We start from the raw sequence: 19,094 nt of genomic DNA, 5'->3' as shown, positions 1-19,094 counted from the left end.
AAACAATTAACTTAAAATCTTAAGAGAAAAGGTATAAAAAATTTGGTTTAAAAGAAATATTCTTAAGAAATAAAATTTAAATTGTTAATTTTTCTTTTCATAAACTTTTAACTAATAAAATATTCGTACTTCTTTAAACCTCTTATTCTTAAATCAAATTACTCGGTGCTAACAGTATATACATAGTTTTAATTCAATCATTCAATATTTTACATTACCTTCTATATATTAAATCTTTAATTATTTTAAATTGTATATAAAATTACAAAACAAAATTGGCTCTATGAAATTTTAACTAATCAGTTGAATTAATAAAGTAGATATGTAAGGTTATCGAAAAGAACAACTTTTCTCATAACATTTGCAATTTAAGAGAGGTTAAAACCTCTGGCAAATACATTCAAATTTCATTCATATATAGCTTTCAAGGCGATACTTATCAGCTTTTAAATTAGATACAGAAGTAGAAAAGAAAAATGAATAGGATGACTAAATGTAATAGCACAAAAATTGCAGGGGGTGTGGTAGACAAGAGCCACAAATAGATTGAATTACCGTAAACATACCAACCAACCAACCCAGACACGTGCCTATAATACATTACAGGTTAGGTTCACCATGAAATGAAAATATCAAGACGAGGATGTCACAGATCTGCTGTTCCGTCCAAGTCCAAGACCTAAGCCCAAGGGAGCACTGTCGTTTCTGGTTTTGCCATGGTTATTATGACTACAATGAGAAGAATGAACATGACCATTATGTGTTTTGGAATTTGTACTGTTGGAATTCACATTAATGACATATTGTCCATTTCCATGGCCCCTTGCATATTCACCACGGGTATGCGAGTCTCCATTTGCTAAGTTTGAGCTTCTTCCAATGTTCATCATTCCTACACCTTCCTCTGTCCGACCTAATTCTTCAATGCACTCCACATCTTCATTGTAACCATTGATCAAAAAATCCGAACAGTTTTTCTTGATCCCATGATCATATGGGTTTCTAAATCTACCACCCGAACCTCTGAGATAACTATAACGCATTGCATTTGCCATCTCATTTGTTGTAATATTGCGAGATATCTAGGTCACGAATGAAAACATATGAATAAAGACGTGCATAGGATCAGGAGAAAATTGTACACACAAAAAATAAGACGTACCTGACTAGCCTGCACAACAGTCAAAGCAAACACACCGAAGAAGAGGAAAAAATCGGCTATTAGAAATGATATTGCACCAGTGTGATTCTTACCAACATACTGAATCCAAGCCCCAAATGAATGAGGTGCAAGTGGATCAGTTAACACTCCTGCCCACACAAATTTAGTTTTCATCAGCAGTTTAAAGAGCAGTTGAATGAACTGCATAACTCAGTAACTCAATTTCAGTGCAGACACATACTTGTAAGACAAACTCCACCAGTAACCAACATAGCTGAAACTTCAAGAATAAGAAAAGCAAAGAAATCCCACTTGTTCTTCTGAAGTAATAATTGTAACAAAATCAGATCAAATCAGATTATTTCAACCAGCCAGAAAAAAAAAAGAATAATTGCTCAATCAAAATTAAAGATAATGAGAAGAACAAAAAAAAAAATCGTCGCAGTGAGTAGGATTAGTAATCATCATAGCTCTAGCAACAAAGTTAGACAATATTAATAGTATAACCTATCCAACACTTATTATTTACTGAATATAAATGGCATACTTTGATTTTTATGAACAGACTCAAATAAAGTAGAAACAATTTTATTTGTAGCTATATCGCAAGATTTAAACTAAACAATCACTAGAAGATTAACTGTCCGCACTATAAAAATCCCCATACGTAATGTAGATCACCAAATAAGGAGTGTCCCTTGATATCAAAAGGTGCATTTATTAAAAAATGGCATGCCACATGCTAGAGGTTCACTAGGTGTGCTCCATACCAAAGGTAGAGGACAGAATTTAACAAATTGTCCCAGATTGTTTAAGTAAATGATACATTGAAAAAGCTTAAAATATTCAATTAGCAGTCAAATGCAATGCATGTAAAACAAAAATGCATCCAGAAGTACCTTGCCAATGCAATTAGACACCCAGGGACAATGATGATCAAACTGTTCCACACAACGATCACAGGTAGAACAGTGTTTTGCTCGAAGAGGCCTGACAATCTAAAGAAAAGGCAACATGAAATTGTTAGAAACCATTCAATGCAAAGAAGCATGGGCACTTGTAGTCTATGATTGCAAGACATTTATAGACTTCAGAGTAAGACAATCAAAAGAAAGCAAAGAGAACCTTGCAAGTTGCACAAAGCTGGGACCAGTTTCCAGCAAGTAAAGCAGGATTATTTATCTCAATCTTCAAAAGAGGCTCCTGTCACAATCATCCAATCTTTTAAGACAATGCCATATACTATACTGTATAAAATCTGAGGGAGAAGTTGACAAAATTGAAGTAGATATTAGGTGAAAAAAAAACTCACATCATCTTTTGTCTCATGAGTGTCATGCATATTCATTCTGATATAACCAGGATCCTTACTGCAAGAGGGGGGGAATGAGATATTAAGAAAACAAAAAATAAAATAACACTATAAAACAAATGATAGAGAGCTTCAATATAGAATGCGGCAGGCATCTACAAACAATTTGAAACGGGATATTCACTGAATCAGCAAGTGAAAATTAAATATGATATATAGAATGTCTATTTCTGGATTGATACCACCCTAGATTGAATGTCGTTGATTTGTTATCTATAGAGGTCAAACAAAAAGGTTACGAAAAGAGTTGTTGAGAAGCTCTACTAGACACTTACCATATATTTATCAAACATTTTAACAATGAAATGTTGAAGATACCACACCAACTAGAAGAAGTATAAACAAATTACAATGTACAAGTAGCGCAAATTTCACCTTACAAGCCGGTTTTATATGATTGAATTATGCCTAAATCAACTTTCTAACTAGTAAGGTTAGTTAGACTACTTGCTATCTAACCGTTATCAGACCACACACAAATATCTAGTTTCAGGCTTAAGGTGTTCAGTCCTCAACATGAGGGAGTTGTTGGAATTCCCACTAGAAATAGTGCTCATAGTGTATAAGTGGGTGCAAACCTCACCTTAGAGTCAATCTTGTAAAGTTGAGTTAGGCCTAAATCTACTAAGATGCTATCAAATCATATCCTAACAATGTTTATTGGATTTATCATGTCACTCGATATCGCTATCGGACCACTACAAGACAACCTACAAAGATCTAGTCAAACGCTTGAGATGTCTAGTACTTAAGTGAGAATATATGTTAAAGATCCCACATCAATTAGAGATAGTCAAAATACAATATATATATATATAAGCAAGGGCAGACCTCACTTTCTAAGATGGTATTAAAGTCTAATACCACCCACAAATATCTAATATCGTGCTCAAGATGTTCAGTCATCAGCGTTAATTGTGTTGTTGAGTCCTACATATAAGTGAGGACTAACCTCACCTTATAAGTTGATTTTATAATTGAGTTAGACTAAATTTACTTTCAAAGACAAGCTACTAAGGATATACACCCAGAAGTTGGCATCAGTGAATAGAAATGTTGTAAATATACAGGTTTCAGTCATACTTGTGAGACCCATGACCGTATTATCTAGCAATCCTAGGTAGCAAGGAAAGAGATTCTTAGATTAGACTTGGTTGTACCATAAAATAACACATAATAGTCTTTATTAATCTGGATTTTGGTAACAGAAACCAAGACTTTTCTCAGAAACCAGTTTCTGCAACATGATTCAAACAATGCCAAAAAGTTTTGATGTCTACAGTGTATGGACAAACTATTGACATATAATTTTTTTATCTCATTCTGCCTCAAGCATCAGAACTACCCTTCATCCAATCAATGCTCTATTTTCCTAACTAGGGAGCTACGAGTCTACTCCACATATATCAAAACCACCTAAGGCAAGATTTTATTCTTTCCCAATCCTATATTATCATGTATGTCCACTCACTCAATGCAACATTATGATCTCTACCACAATGATTTTTTTCTGGTGTTGTCTTGTTACCACCCACCCAATATTATACCACATTGCAGGTCTTATAATTGTACTTGTACCTTAATGTCACAGTCAGAGATAACACCTGAAAACTCTTCTTTGCATACATCCCTCTCAAATCCTATGGTTTACACTTCAATTTCCCACTACTTCTCTAAACAATTTGTATAGAAAAGAGGATTAGAACCATCAAAGCAATTGTGGACAACACATTGCAAAATTTACATATTGCTAGAGAACAAGAGATTCAAACCACCAATAATCCTGATCCAAATACAGAGATTTTACATAACAGCAGTAAGAAAATCCTAGAGAGGTCTCTTCAAGAAAGATCTTGTTCTTGTATGTAATGGCGTAGAGGGTATTCTCAAGAAGTTGTAAAATTTAAGACCACATCACTTACCAGCTACACTTGTAAAACATAACCAAACCAACAGTTGCAAGCAAAACTCCAAACCATGCAAGAAGACCAGCTGCAGCTGTAAGCCTTGGCATTTTTGTTGCTACAGGAAAAGTTAAGATACAAATGATAGTGAGACAACCATCAAAGCAAAAAATAAATTATGCATGCAAGTGCTCACATGCAGACATAATTGATTCCATATGTGGAAGCCAAGATAGATACCCAAGATGACCGAATGAATATAAGTAACCAAGAGCACAAAAATTATGCACCAAAGGATGGGCGCAAGTCCTAATTTGGAAATTCTTCCAAGTCGGCTGTTCCCATCACAGCGTTTGTCAAGCAGCCTTCGGGCATTTCCCTAGATGATATCCATAAATGGTTAAGATATAAAAATACATAGTCCAAGCACCTATCCTATAAATTCAATGAACACAAATGCTTTTCAGGAAAATAAGCCAGAGCCAGTCCAATTTTCAAATGACAAGGGGTGGGAATATTTTGAAAAGATGGAAAGCAAACTACTAATCAAATCAAACTGTGTTGATTATAAAACACCTACAAGGAAAAAAGCAACTTGTCTGTGATTTTTATCAGAAGCAAGTTGTGCTGGTGTAAGGCCTGTATTATCTGCCACCATCAGATCGTCCTTCTTGCCAGCCTGCACTAACACAGTACAAGCCTCCAGGTTGCCCCTAATAGCAGCCCAATGAAGAGGAGTGCAACCTGAAAAAATTTTAAAAAAATAATAATAATAATAATAATAAAAAAAACTATAATAATGCTTTGAAAATCAAAAGATAAATTCATCATTTAATGAATGGATAGTTAGAGGAGAATAAAAGGAGTTCGGGATAGAGCATTAAAACATACCCTCTTTATCTTGACGTCCCCTATGTGCATCGAGAAATAATAAAAGACGTATACAATCGGCAAAACCTTTGTAAGCAGCCCTAAAATTCAAGTGAGAAAGGAAGCATAAAGTATAGCACTAAAATATTGAAGAATTATATAAAAATTTCACTGAAGCGGAACAATTCAAAATTTATTTAGAAGGGAAATACGAATGTGCAACCCAACAAATAGCACGGAGGAAACTAATTCAGTAACACTGCAACTTTGTATGCCGAGAAACAAAAAAAATTGGATGAAAATATGACCAATGTATTATTGAGAGAATTCCAAGGATAAATGTAATGAACATGCTTACAAATGTAACAGAAATGAAGTAGTCCATCTATTGGCCTTTAAATTCCAAAATAATCCTTCATACTGGGTTATTTTACATGGAAAATGTGCCAAGAGAAATTTCACAATGTTCATAAGAAGCATTTACTTATTAGAACAATTAATTAAGACCCTCTAGGCTAAAAAGATTTTTCAACTTGGGCTAATTGGGCACAGCTCTCTACATAGTGTTCTGACTTAACTCTACCAAATACACTTTTAGGTTTATGGTCTGCTTTAAAATAACAAACCAACAACACTGCCAGTTTACTTGACGAAATACGTAAAAATAGGTAAACATTGGGCATCATAAATAGGTAAAAATAGTGTCAAAGGACACATTCAACAAATAATATGTCAGAGAATCAGTTCACGTATTGGCCGCCTGATTACAGAGAAATGAGGAACAAATAGAAAAGGGAAAACATCCATTTCAATAGAAAGAAAGGTTGAACGGTGGATCTTTTATTACCAATGCAAGGGGCTTCTTCCATCATTATCAGGGACATCAGGGTCAGCATTCCATTTTGAAACAACGTGGTAAAGGAAAGATGTCTGACCATATTGTGCAGCAACATGCGTTGTCTGAGTCCAAGCACATCACAATTAGTAAACAACATTTACAGCTGCACGCATGTGCTTCGAGTAAAACAAGAACCCTAAACTACCAATTTCGCAGATGTAACCAGATGCAGACAACCAGGTATAAGAGCTAAAAACATACTTCAATTGCCTTACCCCACCAGCAATCACTTTAATAAAGATTAAAACATCAAGATCAATCTAACCTGATAACCATTCATATCGGCAGCACTCACTCGAGCACCCTCCTGAAGTAAAAGCTCCGCAGCCTGGATAGCACCCCGAACTGCACACCAATGTAGGGCCGTCTGGCCAGTATGATCCGTTGCATTCACATCTCCCCCATGCTGCCAACCACAAACCAACCACTCAATTTCGTACGCCACATCAACAGAAAGAAAAAAGGTCTAATTCCACACGATTTATGAAGCCAAATTTCCATTCATGCATGCAGTTCCACCACAAACAAGCGAAGCCATTTCATAACATAAACATAACCAACAAGCCAAGACGAGCTGCGCTAAGCTACTTTGAAAAATTCAAGCCAAAAGCATGACCCTCATCCTCATCATCAAATCATCTTCTCTTCTACATCTACACCCCTCCTTAACCAACAACAACGAGTAACTAACTCCTACATTTTATTTTCTTTTGTTGGAGTAAAAAACACTAATTCAGTAAATGCCAAAACAACGGATGCATAAAGGACACAAAGGGTGAAACCAATGGACAAGCTCAAGAAGCAAAAGTAAGCAAACGCAATTCAACAAACCGATCAAAGAACCTCAATGATGTACTGAGCAGCGGCAGTGCGATTGTTAAGTGCAGCCCACTGAAGCGCGTAGTAACCCAACCCATCGGGCTCGGTGACGGGGCAACCCTCTTGCTCCACCAATCTCTGCAGCTTCTCCAAATCCCCGTACGCCGCCGCCGTGTACACGTCGTTACGGAGGCTCTCCTCCGGCACGCCATCACCGACGCCCGCCGCCGGCGATTGCTCATCGCGCGACACCTCCTCGACGACCTCGATCTCGGACGACATAGATCGAGATTTTGGAATGCAAATTGAGGGGTTCCCGCGTTGACTTGGAGGAGGGGTTGGCGATTGAAGCAAAATAATACAATAAATGAAAATCGGGGAATGGAGAATAGAGGATTGGCTGGTTAATTTCTAGGGTTTTTCTGCGAAGGCTAAGAAGAGCGAAGGAGAGAGAAAGAGAGGGTTTGGGTCATGGCCGTCCCTGTTGACCCTCTCAGGACGATACAAAGAGGAATCGAAGAGACAATAGCAATTCAGATTTGTTGAGAGCGAAGAGTCTATTGATAGATATGATTATACCAGGCCACGCCACCTGGTTTGATTGTGACTCGATTCTCTTCCCTCGATTCTTAACTTTATTCACCCTTCCTTTCCCTCTATTCCCATTTTTCTCTCTAACCAAACTCTTTCATTTCATGCATCTTACTTTACATTCATCAACCCTCTTTTTTTCATTAATCATCAACATATTTTTAGTAACCATTATATTCAAATTAGCCATAAGTTTATTTAAACTTTTCTTTTTCTATAAATACTTTCAATATCACTTTCACTACAATCTAAATTTAGTTTCCGTATAATTTCTTTATGAAAATTATTTTTTTTGCACCAAAATAATAAAGGTAAAATATGTTATTCATACATTAAAATAGTGGATAGTGCTCTGTACTTTTAAATATGGTAGATTTCATACAAAGAAACAAAATTTTCCATTGTTATTAAATAGAGACCAAAATCAAAGGAAAGCAAATACATTTTCTCCTTATATAAAGAACTTCTTTTATTATTGTTTTTTTTTTTACCAAGGATCGTGCTGTTTAATTAATATTAGTTTATCAATTAATATTCTTTATATGTACATATATAAAGATGCATTTCAGTTCCTCACAGTATGCGAATTAATTGATATAATTGAATTTGGAATTTTAATAATTATATTATATTAAATTTAAATACCTAAAAAGTTTATTTTTCTCGTATAATAAAATAACCCTAGCCAATTATTATTTTATTTAACATTGGGGGTGACATAAGCAATTTTTGTAATAAAAAACCCTAACTGGACCAACTAAGGGTTTATCCTAACCGGACCGAACTCCTTTCCCCACTTCGAGTCTCTCACTTTCAGAGTCAGACACTCCAACGTAACCTCGTCCATTCTCATCACTCTCTCTCAGATTGTTCTTCTCTCTGTGCGTTTTCATTCCTTTTTATTTCTGAATATTTAGTTTACAACTATGGAGGAGTTATCTTCTCTCATCACGGTGGAGAAGAGTACGCGCACCGCCTCTGCCGTGGAGGCCATAGCGGTGGACACAATTCTTGTCGCCGCCAAATCTCTCCTTTGCTTTCTTATTCTGGTATTCCTTTCAAACCCTCTCCTTTTAATTTTAAGTCTTATAATGCCCAATCCGTGTTGTGTAATTATCGTTAACACCGTGAACAATTGGTATTTCTATTCAATAATTCGCATCCTCTTTCATATTTCTTTTGGTTTCATCAAAAGTTTTTCTACTGGCATGACTTTTAACATCTATTTCGTTCATTTACTTTTTGTCTTCAGAGGAATTTAGGGATTTTTTTTTCTGAAGTCATACCGTTATATGTTGTGGTCAAAGTCAATGGGAGCTTATAGTGATTTTTTTTTTCATTCGGGTAGGGGGAAAGCGTGTAAAGTACCTTTTTTTGTGCGGATTGGGGGTTGATTTGGTTGTAGCTAAACCCTATTCATAATTGTTGTTCCTTGATGCAGCTAGACTGCTGGTTGTGTTTGGTTACAGCGGTTGTTCAGTTTATTTGTGTTCAGAAACCAAAAAAAATTAGTCAGGTGCGAAAGAATGACAGTTTATTTGTTGTTTCGTGTAAGCCAATGCTGTTTATTGTTAATACGGAGTGCTTAAAATATCATCTTTGTCATTTATTTGTTCAGATCAAATTAAAAGCAATCGGTTTATTATTAATTGATTAAGATAGTTTTTTACGTTAAACATGTCTTATGCATTGGTTATTTTTTTGCTGGATTGGCTTTAAGTGTTCCGTGCCTTTGTCTGTGTGTAAAGCCTTACTTATTTCTATCATGCTCACCGATACCTTAGAACCTGATGTTCCATATAAACATCACATGGACTATACATTTCCTTCATAAAATTAACCAATGATTCTAGCAATACGTTTACAAAGCTTAACAACAGTAGGACAGTTTGTTAATGTGGGGTTTCATGTGAGGTGTGCCTACACTAGTTATATTTTTCTGTTTTGAAATTTCTTCTCCTTTAATTGTGCTAAATTTATATTCTGCATTCTGTGCGTGAAAATAGACATGGATATTTTACTGTATTTGTCTTTGTATGACCATGATTTGTGTCCAGTAGGGAACTGTGATATCCGGAGCTCAGTTTGCATCATGACTGCTTGCTTGGGAAGCTACTGATAAAGCTTCTTATTGTAATAATAAGTCCATACAATAATTAGGCCACAGGTTATGATTTGTGTATGTCATGAGCTTGGTTTGTGTTCTACCTTTGGGTTCATTTTTATGGGACACATTAGTGTAGTTCAAGCTTTCATATAGTAGTGGGTACAAATGATTATGTCTTTTTGTTTACCAGACCGCCGAATCTCTGCTGACTGACATCACCCCAGAATTGACCCCAATAGATGGAAGGTGAAAATAAGTTTAAGCAACACTTTGGAAAATATAGTTATGCTTTATGTCTGGAAACATTTGCAGTTCTGATGTATGCCGATTCTTCTCAGGTTTCCTTTTGGTGATCTTTACAAGGGAAAACACACTTACCTTTTGAACAAGGATGCTAGTGATTCAGATGAAGACGAGGAGGAGGAAGAAGATGATGACGACGCAAATGATCAGGACGATGAGGAAGGAGACGAAGACTTATCAGGTGAAGGTGAGGAAGAGGCTGAGCCTGAGGATGATCCTGAGGCCAATGGTGCAGGTGGAAGTGATGGTGAAGATGATGAGGATGATGATGATGGTGATGAAGATAATGAAGAAGATGAGGATGAGGAAGAGGATGAAGATGAAGAAGATGAAGAAGAGGTTCCACAGCCACCTGCTAAGAAGAGGAAGTAAAATTGTAGATGGTACAGTGTTTTCTTTTTCTGCCATATAATGTCCTAGCCAATCTTAGTTCTCGGAACAAAAGTTTCTTTCAACTTTCAAGTGGAGCCGTCTCCACATATAAAAGTTCAATTTATGTATTGTCTGTTATTTGAGTTAATTTTTGCCTACATCATTTAGTGGTATCATAGTTATTATTATTGAAACCCAATTGTATAAAAAGTAAAACCAGATGAATATTGAGGGAGTATTCTACTATCCAACTTCCTCATGAGTCCATATGCTTAAAATTTTGTTAGAGCATATGAACCGGATTTAAATAATCTGGACAAAAGAGCTACAGAAGAAATAAATTATCTAACAAAAAAAAAGTACAATCAAATTTTAAACAATGAAAAGTCAAAAGAAAATTACAAGAAAGAAAATTAATGGTATAGGATTGAATTTGAAGTAATTAAGTTAAGTATTTTACCAATTTCATTATTGAAATGTTTTTAAATTTATGTGATATATACATAGAGTAATTTATGAATGTTTTGAAGTAATGTGATAATTTGAGAAGCACTTTCGTTTCAACTTTTAATATCATTATTAATGCTATTTTAAATTAATAAGTTCATTATTTGTATTAGAATGTTATTTCTTTGGTTTAATAATAGATTTAGCATAACAGTCTCACTTATTTGATGTTTTGAAGAAAAAAAAACGTAAATTCTATAATATAGTATAAAGCATTTGTCCAGTTAGCCTAAAATATAAAGAAACCAAATGGAATAACGATTTTTTAATATTTTATTACAATAAATTATTATGTAAAAAAAATCTAATACTTTTTTTTGTATATATATGTTGTGTTCCTTCAATTATAAATTCTTTTAACTATTATATTATTTAAACTTATATATTAAGTTCCTGCTGTAGTAATGAGAATCAATATAAAAATTATTAAATGAGAGGAAAGAGAAGAAAAAATTAAGAAAGTTTTGTGTCTTTATTGTATGCTTAATATATACTATTTCCAAAATTGTGAATATCTATTTATCAAAATTTTATATTGTAATATTTCCTATTTTTTATATAATTCAATAATTAAATTTTAAAAAAATACAAGTTACTTAACGAAAAATAATTTATATATTATATATATAAAAATTATATAAAAATAAATAATTTAAATATTAATAAATTTAAAAGAGTTAATTAAAAATTCTTTTTTAAATATTAATAAATTTAAAATTTTAATTAAATTTTTATATTAAATAAAAAATTCATAAAAAATTAATGCTGAGCTGACTTTTTTTTTTATTCTCTTCATTTAAATAAGAAATAAGAAATATACCTTCATAAAATCAAACAGGTCTTAAGGTAAGCCCATAATACATAGTTTTAAAAAGTAAAAGTAAAAGAATGAACAAAGTAACACCAATGCTAGCTAGAATCATAAAACTAGATTCACTCACCCCCCCCCCCCCCCCCAAAAAAAAAGTATCATGTGTTTAAGAATATTTTCACACTTAAAAAACTTAAAATTAATTTTTACAACAAAAACTAAATGATAAAATTAAAAACTCTTACCATGAAATTATGAAACATAATATTAAGAAAATGGTGGAAACTTTTTCCCGGAAAACTACCGGAAGATTAAACTCATAGCAATATGAAACTGCAATTTTGAGAAGTACTAATAATGATTAGAAAATGGTGGAAACTTGTCCACAATAGTTTGGTTATGAAGAAAATTAAGTATCCAACTAGAAAAATATCAAATAAAAATAATTTGATTGCAACATATTTATTGAAAAGGTGTTTAGGTAAAAACCATCAAAAGAATATTTGCTTAAATTATCTTAATCGTTTCCATATGTTGAGATGAATCCCAATACAGTCATTTTATTCATGAAAAATCACCTCCCTAAAATAAGTCATGCAGAACATACACATGGAAGGAGCAGAATAGATTTTCTCCTTACCCAATATCCCTAAATTTGTGATGGATAATTCACTGAAGATATTTTGTTATGGACTCCTTTTTTTTATCACCAAGCAAAAGATATATCATTAAATGGTTCAAGAAGAACTATAAGCACATAATACATAAAGCCAAGAAAGGATTACTTTTGGATAAACAAAACTCCTTAGCTATAGATCTAAATTGTCTGACACTCCCCTTTCAACCCCTCAGTATCTTTATACTTACATGCTTACACAGACTATCTACTAAGTTTGAATAATCCTAACATTATAATATCAGTAACCGCTAATATTGCATAACCATAAGTTTGGATACTACAAACACTGAAAAACTTATTGGCGTGACACAAGCAGGCTATATTGAATATGATATGTTATGTCCTCAACCTCAAATGGAAAAACACTTTGTCAACAGTAGCAGAGCAGCTACAAAACCCCACCCAATTGATATTCTTCACTGCCTACTGGACCATAAAAACAAGAAAAAGAACATGGTCTCATAGTTGCTCACCACGGACTAAATGTGCATGCATTTCCTTACAAATACTTCTCTGCCACACATTGTCAAACACATTATTCGTACTGATATTATAAACCCAGCTTAGTAGATAAGAATAGCTTGTGCAGAGCAGTTTCTCATAGGCTCAGAACAATCTCGAATCCTATTACATTCTTTTTCCATTCCGTCCTCCTGCATTGATCAGCAAAATTAACTCCTCTGTTGTCTCCCTCTTGCCCTTACCTCTTCTGACTAGGACACTGAGGCAAAGCTCTGAAACAGAGAAAGAAAAGACAGAAGTAACAAATTGTCCTGGTTTAGAGCTATGCATAGAAGCATCCATCGCTAATATAGCATAATCAAGGGTCTTTTCCTTAGTTGCGGCAATGATAAACCCAAGGATTAAGCATTGTTTCACAAGACGAAAACAGAAGGACCATGCATCTTCTCAGTTTGTGTTTGCCTTCAAAAATTAAGCAAAATAATTGTATAGTCTTATTTAACCATTCTCAATCCTAAATACATAATGGTAAATTAGTTTATTTTCATAATGAACACTTAACAATATAATTTGTTTATCACATCCCTCGGTAGTCTATGTAACAATAACATGATTTTACACAAAAATTATCTTACAAGTTATTCGAGTTCTACTCCTATTTAGTGAATCTCTTCTATTACTCCTTAGTATGACTAAGGTAAATTTGACGCCAATGGCAAGCATGTTTTGTTAGCATTAGCTGCTTGTTATTAATCTGATCCCCTAAGACAAGTCACATCACAGAAGCACAATACTAATAGCTCTTCTCCTCCTGTTACTATCAAGATCATGATCTTTACTTAGATGGGCAATGAAAGACTATATCCTAGGATTGAGCATTAAGTTTGCCTTTAAACATTAAGCAAAATAATTGTATTAACTTGCATTTAACCATTCTAAATCCCAAATACATAATGGTAAATTAGTTTATTTTCCCTCTAGCCTTCTATCTTTTTCTTAGAACTACGCAGTACATACATAAACACAGTCTTCAACTCAACAACAAAAGGAGAAGATTTGTCTTAACATAAATTGCGGTAATGATGCGTATCAAAATTACTAGTTACGTAAGAGTTAGCATCATTTTAGAACCAATGAAAGACCAATCTAATTGCAATATAAAAACAATAAATCAAACATCCATAAACAAAAGAACTAGGCACTTCAAATTCATAACATTAGCAACTCAGAAGACACGAGTTTGCTTTATTCTTAACCTCTTTAACAGCAAGAGCATGGAATAACTCAGAAGAAAACAAATTTTACTGACTAAGGCAGTTTCCCAGATCGAAAGATGGCGAATTTGGAGACTGTAGAGTAAGAATAATCAATTTCGTTCTCCTTCAAGAACTCCTCAAGGAGCCGTTTAGCTCCTTCAGGATCAGCACTCTCACATTCGATCTCGTAGAGAATTCCAGAGTCAAACTTAGTTTCATCCACCTCCAATTTCAATCCCTTCCAATCATACACATTCCTCACATTCCCAAACCCTCCCAACCCTACAAACCCTACAAACCCCTTTTCAGTTCCAAACTCCTCCTTCACCCTCCGCAAAACCCTGGACTCCACCGATCCCAACTTCCCAGGCTCCGCAACGCATTTGAGCCCGACCCGCGGGTCCATATCCTCCTCGTCCTCCTCCACGCGACTCACGCCGTCCACCAGCACCGCCCGCGCCTTTAGCGAAACGACGCACCGCTCGTTGTCACCGTAGAAGCGGAGGCGCAGCACAGCGCGGCGTGCGGAGAGCTCGGACCCAGCGCCGTCGAAGAAGAGGTTCTGCTGGAGGTGGGTGACAACGTGGAAGGGGGAGAGCAGGGTGGTAACGCGGCGGTGGGCGTTGGCGTCCGCGAGGCGCAGCTTCACTTCGATCTCCATTGGGGAAGAAAGGAGAGAGACTGAGGTTAGGGTTTTACGAAGAGAGGCCGATGCGATGCGCCTTGGAAGAGGGATCTTCGCCGCCGCGGTCCAGCTGACGGAGGAGAGAGGAGGTGCCAGGAGGAGCGGTAGTGGTGGCAGTGGTGAGGGAAGCGCTGCGGCGACGAGCTTCCTCGAGTTCTTCTTTGTCTTCGATCTTGACTTCGATTTTTGTTGGCTTTCTTCTCAGCATTTTCTAACTTGCAAAACGCTCTATCTCGTTCTCTTTCTCCGCCGTTTAAGTAAACTAGGCCCTGTTCTTATTAGCCTTCACAGTCGGGTCGGGTCACGTCTGGGTAGTAATAATAATGAAAAAAAGTTAAATATGTTTTCGTAGGAATTTTTTATATAATAAACGAATTTTTAAAATAATTGTATTATAATATTATATCATTTATATGAATTTAGTTTTAACATATTTTATTATAAAAAATAAAAAATAAATTATTTTAATAGTTTTTTAATATAAATATTAAAAAAATTAAATTTTGGACTAAGGAAATTATAGAAATATAAAAAAAAATATTTAATCGTAATAAAATTATATGTTTTATATTTTTTAAAGTATTTTAGTTATTAAAGGGAAATGTTAAGGAAATTGAGTAAATAGATGTATGATAAAAAATAGTATACGTAATAGAGGTGTAACATCAGATTTTTACTAATTTCGTGCAATTTTATTTATTAATTATTGAAATGGGTAAATCTTTTAAAAATTATTAAAATGGATAAGTTGTGACACGATTTTAGTTAAAATTTAATTATATTAAAATCGTATCAGTTTGAATACACTAAAATCATATCATATAGATACTACTTTATTGTGAAGAAGTCTAACTTATCCATTTTGATAATTTAAAAAAAAAAATACATGTGGAATTTGATTACTGGATAATATAACTTTAATATATCAGAGTCTACAAAGTAAACATATCTAAAACCTCCATAAACACATTTTTAAAGGCATGTGAATAAAGGAGCTATTATAAAAAAAAATAACTGAGATGAACAAAAAGAGAAAAAAAGACAAATAATATGAGAATGAATATTTCTTTTCCTTACTTAAAAGAAAGCAGAGATTTTGAATATATATAAGCAATACACTCTTCCTAAGTCTAGCTAAAGAAACAAAATGTAAAACAAAGAGTCAATAAAGGCTAAAATAAGAAAAGGACAAAATTAATATTAACTTCCTTCTATAAGTCTTGTATCTATATCATTTGTTATCCCGGAAGCTAGGGAACAAATATTGATTAGACCCAACTTGGAACAAATACTCTTGAAAGATTGAGGACTCAATACTTTGATATAAATGTTAGTTGGTTGCTCTGTGGTAGAAATGGGAAGCAAAAGTATGAGAACCTTCTTCATTTTTTCTCTAAAAATGTGACAATCTATTTCTATGTGTTTTGTACACTCATGAACCACTAGATTTGTTGCAATTTTTTCTTGTTGAGTCATTGTCACGGTATAAAAGAGATGATTGCTTAAAAGGAACTTTGAAATCTTGAAGAAGATAAGTTAGCCATTGAATTTCACATGTAACAGTGACAATTGTCATGTATTCAACTTCACATGAACTCTTTGATATTGTTCCTTGCTTCTTTGATTTTTAGGATATGAGAGAATTTCCAAGTTACACACTAAAAATAATCATTGATTGGCTTACAGGTTCCCCAATCACTATCACAAAAGGCTTTTAAATGAGAGTGTTGGAAGAGAAAAATAAACCAAGACTCAGAGCTTCTTTAATTTATTTGAGTATTCTAATTGTTGCATTATATTGAGCAATTGTAGGTTTAACAAGAAATTGAGGAAATTATTGCACAAAAAATGTTATGTCATGTCGGATATTAGTGAGATACATGAGCCTTCAAGTCAATCTTTTGTAGGCTTGAACATCTGTGAAAAGAACACTTCCAATAGAATATGATTTTTCATGATTATCAATTGGAGAAAGTGCAGGTTTGCAGGCGAAAAGACTTGTCCCGATTAACCATTCCAGTGCATATCTCCTTTGATTCATCATTATCCCTTTCTTATTTCTTGTTATTTCAAGACCAAGAAAATATCTTAAATCCCTAAGATCCTTAATCTTGAATGTCTGATTCAAGACTTGTTTGATTCGCCCAATATCCTCTTTATCATTTTCTGCCAATATTATATCATCCACATACACCAATAATGTTGTAAAAGATCCTTCAGAAGAATGAACAAGAAATGATCATTTGTAGATTGAGTATATCCCATAGAAAGCAAAAAAGATAACTCTTTGACAAACCACTCTCTTTTGGCTTGCTTAAGGCCATATGAAATCTTTTTTAATTTATAAACTTGTCCTAGTTGAATAGAAGTCAATCTAGGAGGAGCAACCATCTTTTTGAACTTTCCATGTAAAAAAACATTGTTTATGTCTAATTGTTTTTATTCCCAATTATAGATATAAGCCAGAGAAAGAAACAACCTTATGGTGGTCATCCTTGCTACTGAAAGAAGATTAAAAGTGAAACAAGGAATATACAGAACATTGTCTATGACATGATTTTGATTGAGAAAAACATCCAAAATAATTGGCAATGACTTTATTTTCATATGATAATTTGACATAAATATGATTAATTTGATGATATGAAGTGAAATGAGTTAAGGATGAACAAATATAGTCGGTAGCACCACTGTCAAGAATCCAATAACTGAAGGAAAAAATAATTTTATTACCAGATTGTGTTGTCATGTTGGAAGAAATACTAGAGACTTGATTAGAAAGATTGTCATTGGATTTGGATTGTTGTAAAAGAGCTAACAATGTTTGATACTGCTCAAGAGTAAAACCAATTTGTTGAGACTGCACTTTGGTTTTTGAACCTTCATGATTTTGCTCATCATTATTAGAATATTGTTTGAAAGAAGAAATCATTTCCTAACGATAAAAAACATGAATAATTTCTCCTTGTGAGAATATCTCCCTTCAATCATTCAATACAAATGATGCTCTATATGATGGGTGGAGAGACAACCTTGAGCATCCAAGAAACAACCAACATATTGACTCTTTGCCATGCTGGAAACAATAAGCTGGTATGAGTGAGAGCTTTTATGATTCCATCAATTAAACATATCTTGTTCTTTGAAATGAAACTTATTTGAAATAAATGAAAGCAATGATGATAGTTTGGTCCCTCAAGAATAATAGGGACAATGAGAAAGGAAATATTATCAAATGAATTAACATGGTAAGGAGACCAAAATTTTTATGAGGGATCAAGAACTTCACTCATGAGTAAATGTAGCATCCAGAGCTCTGATATCATATTATAAAAAAAAAACTGAGATGAACAAAAAAGAAAAAAAGAATGCAAAGAATATGAGAAAGAATATTTCTTCTATTTTCTTTTCCTTACTTAAATAAAAGCAGAGAGTCTGAATATATACAAGTAGTACACTCATCATATGTCTAGCCAAAGAGACCGAACATACAACAAAGAGTCAATAAATGCTAGAATAAGAAAAGACAAAATTAATATTAACTTCCTCCTAAGAGGCTTGTATCCATATCATTTGTTAGAGGTCACTCACACCTCCTCGTTTAATTAAGCTAATCATTTTTAAACTAACTCGACATTTTTCGTCTCTACTACAATGTTACGTGTTACGTTCAATTATATCACTATTAAGAACAAGAAATCTATAAGCAACATTATGTTCCCCATAGCATAAGAACATACCATCAAAAGTTTTAGAACCTATTTTTCTTTTCTTAGGATCAGGTAACATCACTTTAGCTAAGCACCCTCACACTCTTGGGTATTTAAGATTAGGTTGATAACCTTTCCACAACTCATAGGTTGTTTTACCAGTTTTCTTATATGGTATCCTATTTTGCAAAAAACATGTTGTAATTATATATTCACCCCAAGGGTTATTAGGAACATTAGAACTAATAAGCATCGCATTCATCATTTCTTTAAGAGTCAATTTTTTTTCTTCCAGCTACTCCATTAGATTCAAGTGAATATGACATGGTTACTTCATGAATAATGCCTTATTTAACACAATAATCATTAAACAAAACATATTCATCACCTCTATCTGACCTAGTCCTTTTAATTTTCCTATTCCATTTGATTTTCTACTTTTGCCCTATAAATTAAGAACATATCAAAAGGTTCATCCTTATGTTTATTTAAATACACATTGGTGTATCTTGAAAAATCATCTAAAAAAGTTACAGAGTAACTTTTACCACCCTTAGACATGGTTTGTTTTAAATTAGCACGTTCC

General features: G+C 33.9%; 3 protein-coding genes across 4 annotated transcripts; 1 reads left to right on the top strand and 2 right to left on the bottom strand.

Moving 5' to 3' along the window:
- Positions 1 to 367: 367 nt before the first annotated feature.
- On the bottom strand, positions 368 to 7,307 carry LOC137807602 (protein S-acyltransferase 24). Its single transcript, XM_068608319.1, has 13 exons — positions 7,050 to 7,307; positions 6,472 to 6,612; positions 6,156 to 6,268; positions 5,330 to 5,409; positions 5,019 to 5,182; positions 4,679 to 4,817; positions 4,457 to 4,556; positions 2,475 to 2,532; positions 2,288 to 2,365; positions 2,062 to 2,160; positions 1,404 to 1,482; positions 1,163 to 1,311; positions 368 to 1,082 (listed from the first exon to the last, which is right to left on the bottom strand). The coding sequence occupies exons 1-13, from the start codon at positions 7,305 to 7,307 to the stop codon at positions 633 to 635; spliced, it is 1,908 nt and encodes a 635-aa protein (XP_068464420.1). The 3' UTR covers positions 368 to 632.
- A 455-nt stretch (positions 7,308 to 7,762) lies between these two features.
- On the top strand, positions 7,763 to 10,546 carry LOC137807603 (uncharacterized). Of its 2 annotated transcripts, XM_068608321.1 has the most exons (4): positions 8,384 to 8,665; positions 9,058 to 9,132; positions 9,914 to 9,969; positions 10,062 to 10,546. In XM_068608321.1, exons 1-4 carry the CDS (start codon positions 8,543 to 8,545, stop codon positions 10,396 to 10,398), a joined length of 591 nt encoding a protein of 196 aa, XP_068464422.1. In that variant the 5' UTR covers positions 8,384 to 8,542; the 3' UTR covers positions 10,399 to 10,546. The 2 variants fall into 2 exon arrangements, with proteins under 2 accessions (XP_068464423.1, XP_068464422.1); XM_068608322.1 differs by lacking the exon at positions 9,058 to 9,132 and having other exon boundaries at positions 7,763 to 8,665.
- A 3,433-nt stretch (positions 10,547 to 13,979) lies between these two features.
- LOC137807615 (triphosphate tunnel metalloenzyme 3) lies at positions 13,980 to 15,081 on the bottom strand. Its single transcript, XM_068608337.1, has one exon. The coding sequence runs from the start codon at positions 14,772 to 14,774 to the stop codon at positions 14,166 to 14,168; it is 609 nt and encodes a 202-aa protein (XP_068464438.1). The 5' UTR covers positions 14,775 to 15,081; the 3' UTR covers positions 13,980 to 14,165.
- Positions 15,082 to 19,094: the final 4,013 nt, after the last annotated feature.

This window comes from Phaseolus vulgaris, chromosome 3 (assembly GCF_000499845.2).
Source record: "Phaseolus vulgaris cultivar G19833 chromosome 3, P. vulgaris v2.0, whole genome shotgun sequence".
In the NCBI taxonomy this organism is placed as follows: domain Eukaryota; kingdom Viridiplantae; phylum Streptophyta; class Magnoliopsida; order Fabales; family Fabaceae; genus Phaseolus; species Phaseolus vulgaris.
Note: the sequence above shows the minus strand (reverse complement) of the source record. Positions and strands in the feature narration are given on the sequence as shown.

Excerpts from the sequence above, each read along its gene's own strand:
- LOC137807602 (XM_068608319.1), bottom strand. The coding sequence starts at position 7,307 with ATGTCGTCCGAGATCGAGGTCGTCGAGGAGGTGTCGCGCGATGAGCAA. Across the intron at positions 5,183-5,329 it reads GGGACGTCAAGATAAAGAGG|GTTGCACTCCTCTTCATTGG; the intron begins GTATGTTTTAAT and ends AAATTTTTTCAG. Across the intron at positions 4,818-5,018 it reads GACAAGTTGCTTTTTTCCTT|GGAAATGCCCGAAGGCTGCT; the intron begins GTAGGTGTTTTA and ends GATATCATCTAG.
- LOC137807603 (XM_068608321.1), top strand. The coding sequence starts at position 8,543 with ATGGAGGAGTTATCTTCTCTCATCACGGTGGAGAAGAGTACGCGCACC. Across the intron at positions 8,666-9,057 it reads TCCTTTGCTTTCTTATTCTG|CTAGACTGCTGGTTGTGTTT; the intron begins GTATTCCTTTCA and ends TCCTTGATGCAG. Across the intron at positions 9,970-10,061 it reads TTGACCCCAATAGATGGAAG|GTTTCCTTTTGGTGATCTTT; the intron begins GTGAAAATAAGT and ends GATTCTTCTCAG.
- LOC137807615 (XM_068608337.1), bottom strand. The coding sequence starts at position 14,774 with ATGGAGATCGAAGTGAAGCTGCGCCTCGCGGACGCCAACGCCCACCGC.